The 6,901-nt window shown below is 54.1% G+C and overlaps 1 protein-coding gene and 1 non-coding gene across 2 annotated transcripts in view; one reads left to right on the top strand and one right to left on the bottom strand.

Moving 5' to 3' along the window:
- NT5C1B (5'-nucleotidase, cytosolic IB) overlaps positions 1-1,844 on the bottom strand; it is a 23,824-nt gene extending 21,980 nt beyond the window's left edge. Inside the window, exon 1 of the mRNA XM_077812496.1 lies at positions 1,560-1,844. Within this exon, the coding sequence (XP_077668622.1) occupies positions 1,560-1,718 (159 nt within the window). The 5' untranslated portion in view covers positions 1,719-1,844. The remainder of the gene's footprint in view (positions 1-1,559) is intronic.
- A 3,985-nt stretch (positions 1,845-5,829) lies between these two features.
- Positions 5,830-6,020, top strand: LOC144263355 (U2 spliceosomal RNA). Its single transcript, XR_013345816.1, has one exon. It is a non-coding gene; the product is annotated as a U2 spliceosomal RNA (small nuclear RNA).
- Positions 6,021-6,901: the final 881 nt, after the last annotated feature.

The raw sequence follows: 6,901 nt of genomic DNA, 5'->3' as shown, positions 1-6,901 counted from the left end.
TAGGACGGCGCCCCGAGAGGAGAGGACGGGGGTGGCACACGGGGAGGAGGATGGCGCCCCGAGAGGAGGGGACGGGGTTGGCACACGGGGACGAGGACGGCGCCCCGAGAGGAGAGGACGGGCGTGGTACACGGGGACGAGGATGGCGCCCCGGGAGGAGAGGACGGGGGGTGACACACGGGGAGGGGGACGGCGCCCCGGAGGAGAGGACGGGGGTGGCACACGGGGAGGAGGACGGCGCCCCGGGAGGAGAGGACGGGGGTGGCACCACGGGGAGGGGGACGGCGCCCGGGAGGAGAGGACGGGGGTGGCACACGGGGAGGAGGACGGCGCCCCGAGAGGAGAGGACGGGCGTGGTACACGGGGAGGAGGACGGCGCCCCGAGCGGAGAGGACGGGCGTGGTACACGGGGACGAGGATGGCGCCCCCGGGAGGAGAGGACGGGGGTGGCACACGGGGAGGAGGACGGCGCCCCGGGAGGAGAGGACGGGGGTGGCACACGGGGAGGAGGACGGCGCCCCGGGAGGAGAGGACGGGGGTGGCACACGGGGAGGAGGACGGCGCCCCGGGAGGAGAGGACGGGGGTGGCACACGGGGAGGAGGACGGCGCCCCGGGAGGAGAGGACGGGGGTGGCACACGGGGAGGAGGACGGCGCCCCGGGAGGAGAGGACGGGGGTGGGCAGACGGGGAGGGGGACGGCGCCCCGGGAGGAGAGGACGGGGTTGGCACACGAGGAGGAGGACGGCGCCCCGGGAGGAGAGGACGGGCGTGGCACACGGGGAGGAGGACGGCGCCCCGGGAGGAGAGGACTGGGGTGGCACACGGGGAGGAGGACGGCGCCCCGGGAGGAGAGGATGGGGGGTGGCACACGGGGAGGAGGACGGCGCCCCGAGCGGAGAGGACGGGCGTGGTACACGGGGACGAGGATGGCGCCCCGGGAGGAGAGGACGGGGGTGGCACACGAGGAGGAGGATGGCGCCCCGGGAGGAGAGGACGGGGGTGGCACACGGGGAGGAGGACGGCGCCCCGGGAGGAGAGGACGGGGGTGGCACACGGGGAGGAGGACGGCGCCCCGAGCGGAGAGGACGGGCGTGGTACACGGGGACGAGGATGGCGCCCCGGGAGGAGAGGACGGGGGTGGCACACGGGGAGGAGGACGGCGCCCCGAGAGGAGGGGACGGGGTTGGCACACGGGGAGGAGGATGGCGCCCCGGGAGGAGAGGACGGGGGTGGCACACGGGAGGAGGATGGCGCCCCGAGAGGAGGGGACGGGGTTGGCACACGGGGAGGATAACATGGGAGCTGGAGGGGGATGTATCCAGGAAGGAGAGGGTGGGGATGGCACCCAGTGACCCAGGGAGGAGAAGATGGGGGTGGCACCGGGAGGAGGTGGCACACGGGGAAGCCAGGCCCGGGGTTTGGAGGGAAGGCTCGGCAGAGGGAGGCGGACAGACAGGGCACGTATCTGAGAGAGGAGGAAGGAAACAAACACAGCTGTTTATGAGCCCCGGAGGGCTCCCCCCCGCCCCACCTCCGGGCTGCCGCCGGCTGCACTCACCGGGCGGGGTCTCTTGGTGGACACCAGGTTGTCGTAGAAAGCCTTGGCCGCTGCCCAGTCCTGCTCGGCGCCGGCCGCTGCCGCCGCCTGCTGCGCCGGGGTGAGCGGGCTGTTGCAGGCCGAGTTGCCCTGGGACTCGTCCGAGCTGCAGGAGTCCATGGCGGCGGCCGGGGCCCGCTGCTGGCGGCCGCTGCTGAAGCCGGGCGGCGCGCGGGAGGAGGAGGAGGAGGATCTCTGCAGCGACAGGGACCCAGCGGGAGCGAGGTCAGCGCCGAGCGCACCAGCCTTCTCGGGCATCCCCGCCCGCTGCTGCTGCGGGGAAGTGATGACGGGACGGGACGGGCCCTGCCCTGCCCGGGGCTCGCTGTGCCGCGCCCAGCCAACCACTGCCCTTCCGCCTGCCGCCAGCGCCGGGCCTGCTGCCCGCCATCCGCCCACCAAGCCCCACAGCCTGCGGGAAAGTGTTGAGGGGACCAGGGCTGCAACCCTCCACCCCTCCCTTACAGATGCACACAGCCTGGGGGCCAGGGACGCAACACCTGCCCCCCATCCCCGACAAATACACACAACCTGGGGGGGGAGGGGATAGAGGGCAGAGCTACCCCCCCCACACAGATATACAAAACCTGGGGGGGCAGAGCTAACACACGCACACACACACACACAGAGATACACACAAGCTGGGGGGAACAGGGGGCTGAGCTATAACGCCCCCCACACACATACACACAAACAGATATGCACAGTCTGAGGGGAACAGGGGCCAGAGCTATAACCCCCCCTCCCCGCCCTGCACATAAACACACACAGTTATCCACAGCCTGGGGGGAATGGACTGGGGCTGCAGCCTCCCCCCACACCCCATGCCCGGTCAGCTACACACAGCTTTTCGGGAGGTCAGGGCTGCAACCCCCACACAGACAGATACATCCTGAGGGGAACAGGGGACAGGACTGCAATTCTTCCCCCCCCCCCCCCCGACATATACACACAGCCTGGGGGGGGGGGCCAGGGGAGGGCTGCAACCGGGGCCAGATTTAGGGGCAGGTTACCACCTGGGGTGCTGGGCTTCAGGGGGTGCCAGGCTTGGTGTGGTGTAAGGTATTCAAAAGTTTAGCAAATTGTTGGGGGGGGCGGCACCTAAGAAGTTTCTCCCCTGGGGCACCATTTGGTCTAGAGCTGGCCCTGGCTGTAACCCACACCCCATGACACACACACAGCAGAGGGCGGGGAGGAGACAGAGGCCAAGGCTGCAACCGTCACCACCAACTCAGAAAGACAGACAGAGTGAGGGGAACAGGGGCGCACACACACACACAGACGGACATCCACAGGTACACAGCCTAAGGGGTAATGGGCCATGGCTGCCAACCTCCCACCCCCCCAGAAAGAAAGACAAATGCACAAATAGCCTAGGAAGAACAGGGGCCAGAGCTGCACTTGAACCCCTCTTCCCCCCACGCATGCCTGCATGCACGCACACACAGACAGAGATAGTCTGGGGAGAATGGGCTAGATTGCAAATCCCAAACAGTAGCCACTGGAGTCAGTCACATTCTTATTACAGTGGCTGCTTAAATTTAGAATCATAATAAATTATATTTAGTCACCCAATACAGCTTTACATAATAAATAAATGGCCTTACTTTTAGAGAGACCCACAGCTTCCATTGACTTGAATGGGAGTTGCTAGTGCCCAGCACCTTTGAAAATAAGGCTACTTTAAAAGTATGTATTTATCTGCCCAATTTCAGGCACCCATGCTTGCAAATTTGACCTTAACTTCTCATAGTTTCCCACCTTTACAAAGTACTGTGAGATCACTGGAAGAAATGAAGCGTGGGCCTGGCCCAAAGCCCACAGAAGTCAGTGGGCTTGGGATCAGGCCCGAAACACTAGTAAGTAAAAAGTATTAGTAACTTTAAAAAAGGGCAGTGGATGGATCAAAGGAAATTCCCTTTCAGAATTTGAAATCTGTTTCCTTACAGAAATATTATTTCAACATATATGCACTGGTTTATAACTGTAGCTGCTAGGCTGCTGGTGTTTATTTGGGCTTGTTTTTAAGGAGAACAATGAAGAATTTGGAATATGGAAAAAGAATTATATGACCTGGCCCTTCCAGCTTGGACACTGACTAACTGCTGTTCACCTTATTGTCTCAAGTCTTAGTCTTAGCCATTTAATATTATGTTATGGCTTCAGGCACTGATTTTATTAACAGGATTAGAGACTTATGACTTGCACAACAGTTTAATTGCTTTAACATTAACTGCAGCAGAAAAATCCAAAGGTTTTCTCACTAGAATATGAGAAAAAGAACAATGATGTGTCCACCAGTCAAAAGTGGCTGGCTCTCAGTGGTGCAGTGAGTGCTGTGTCTTGTGCTCTTTACATAACAAATATAATATGAAGGACTACATGGGAACAGTGGGGTCCAAGTAACTTTGTTCATTAAATATAGACAACAGGTAAGGCCTCGTCACAAATACTACTTTGGCTGGTGTCTGGGTGGCTCTAAAACACAGGACACAGCCGTGAACACCACTGGACGGCTTGAGAACTATTTAAAGGAAAGCAATGTTGCTTAGTGGATTCTGCATTAGACTGGGACTCAGGAGACCTGGGTTCTATTGCTGGCTCTGCCATTGGCCTGCTGGATGGCCTTGGGCAAATATGACTCTATACCTCAATTTCCCCCTCTGTAAAACGGTGATAGTGATACTGACCTCCTTTGTAAAGCACTTGGAGAGCTACTGATGAAAAATTGCTGCATACAAACTAGGTATTATTATTTATTGCTACTTTGTTCCTATATACTACAATGAGCTGGAGCTTTTTTTGTGGTAGCTGCCCTCTTCTGCGCTAAAGTGTAAGCTTACATTGAAATATAAACCAGTTGATGGCGCTTTTGAGTTCCGCTACTTTTTTCTTCTAATTTGACCCCTCAGTGCAATGTTTTGTATTGCTGTTCTCACAAGTAAAATCAGAATTTATCACACCCATCTTTTTGTGGTTTATTCAGTCAGTTAGTGATGAAGATCCTTTTACCCTTTTCAAGTTACCAGAAAATGCCAACAATTTCAACTCTGTTGCCTGAATCAATGATCCTGGGTCCTACCACTGAAGTGTTCTGGCTTCAGGGGCTTACACATCAAGCCATGACCTTCAAAATGCAAAATTCAGTGGCGTCATCTGAAATATTTAATGGTGCCCTTAGAGTTCTGTTGAGGAGGAATGGGTTATTTCTCACTGCTTCAAGTCTCTTGGGGAATCCAAGAACAGGAAAGAATCCAAAATTTAACTCCTTTGGTGGTTTCTCAGCCAGAAGTTAATAGAAGTGAATTTCCCAGTTTACCTGCAATGTTTGTACTAGGGTTATCTGTTAAAAAAGAGCTCGAGCCTTTGTGGGTCTGTCTACACTGCAACGTAAGCCCATGCTTGAGCCTGGGCTCAAGCCTAACCCCTCTGACATCTATGCTACAATTGCGCTAAACCAGGGCTCAGATCCAGGGTCCCAGGAACCTGCAGGGCTGGAGGGTCCAAGCTTGAGTTAAGCCAGGACCCAGGGTCTGAGTCCTGTTGCTTTGCAGTGTAGACGCAGCCCCGCTTGACTTGGGTCCCACCCAAGAGTCAGCCAGAAGTATCTCACAATTCCATGGGATGGCTTCCTCTCTCCCAACAATCTGTAATCTGCTCTATTGAAAACAGAAGGCACCCCCACTTTGCAAATGGCAGCAGCTCAGGTCAGCATTAACCCATTCTCTTCTGATTATTGGTCTGCAAGCACACTCTCGGAGAGCCTCCTGGGTTTGCAAGGAAGAGTGAACTGATCAAGCCTTTTGCAAATTGAGTTGCTTCCTGGTAACGTGTTGGCAGTAATGTTTTCCCACAGTGCACCATGGTCATAGGGCTAGAGCAGCCACATTTTGGGGGCAGGGGTGCTAGGGACTCTGGGATATGGTTATTTTGGCTCATGTCTGCACACTGCAGTGTGGACATCAGAGCTCTAGGTTTGAGCATGGTTTAGAAAAGTCTTAACATAGGGTTAAAATATAATGTGAATACTCTAGCCCAGAGTTCCCTAACACAGGTCAGCTGACTCGAGTCCCACTAACCATTGCAATGTAGACATACCCTGTGAATGTGCTGTTAAAAAAATCACATGTGTATTTCACAGTCGGTCACCGCTGAGAGGATAGAAAGAGAGGTTTCCTGCTTTTTAATACTGATCCCTGGTTGAAATTATTTTCCCATCAACTCGTTAGGTGTCCCTGTCTAACAAGAAACTTAAGATCAAGTGTAGTATCTGTTCTTATCAGTTTAACATCTGATATGTCCTTTATTTGAGGACTGTATATTAAATTGATTTTTGAAACAGGGGGATGGAATAGGAGCTTGATCTGTCCACCCCAGGCATCGACCTGGTATTGCAGTGCCTCCAGGAATGGTGCAAAGAAAAACAAAGAAGCTTAAGGATGGACAGTATTTCAGTGCTCAGATTGAAGGTTCCACTGAAAATTCTGTTGCTTTTTTCTTGGATCCATTCATCTCTGGAACAGCTATAAGAAGCTTCCCAACTTTAGAATTCTGGGCCCAAAGGCAAAGAAGGGGCCTGAGATGGAAGGATCAGTTTTATCTTCTCAATGGATAGACCGTAAGAAATATTGCACATTGATAGATAATGCAAAGTAGCCAATATTCAGTCCTTAGGACGTAAGGCACTCATACATTGCAGAATGGACTCTGCAAGGACACTTCATCTGTGTGATTACACTGACTTAGCTACAAAAGGTACCAGATGCATACAGGGCAATTTGATGCTTGGTATGTCTTCCAGATTCATGCCATAAAATGAAATGTTCCTGGAAGGAGCCTGGGAAAGGCTTTGGCCCAGGGCAGCAAACCAGGACATGCTGCAAAACATAGCTGGTGAAGTACTACCAGATTCCTGGTCTATGACTAGAACCCCTAGGCGCTATGGTAATACACATAATAAATAATTATAATTTCATCTGCTCCACCAGATTACCATTTCGGGTAAGCCCATGTGCTTTGTAGTTAATATAGATACTTCTAAATACAATTCTGCACATAGAGCACTGATTTTTAAAAAAATCATGAACACATTTCTATTACCAATATATTTTTTACATTTTTTCCACAAAACCTACATTTGAATCCTAGACTCCCTCTGTCCCTTTAATTGCATGCTTCCTCTTGATGCTGTCTTTTAAAGTGCCTGTATTCATGCATGCCACTTTTATGCTAAGTCGGTTGGTAAATAGCAGAGATATGCCATGATACATTTACGCTGTGGAAATCTTTCAAACGCTTCAAGG

This window comes from Eretmochelys imbricata, chromosome 3 (genome assembly GCF_965152235.1).
Source record: "Eretmochelys imbricata isolate rEreImb1 chromosome 3, rEreImb1.hap1, whole genome shotgun sequence".
In the NCBI taxonomy this organism is placed as follows: Eukaryota; Metazoa; Chordata; order Testudines; family Cheloniidae; genus Eretmochelys; species Eretmochelys imbricata.
This window is presented reverse-complemented; position numbering and strand designations above follow the sequence as displayed.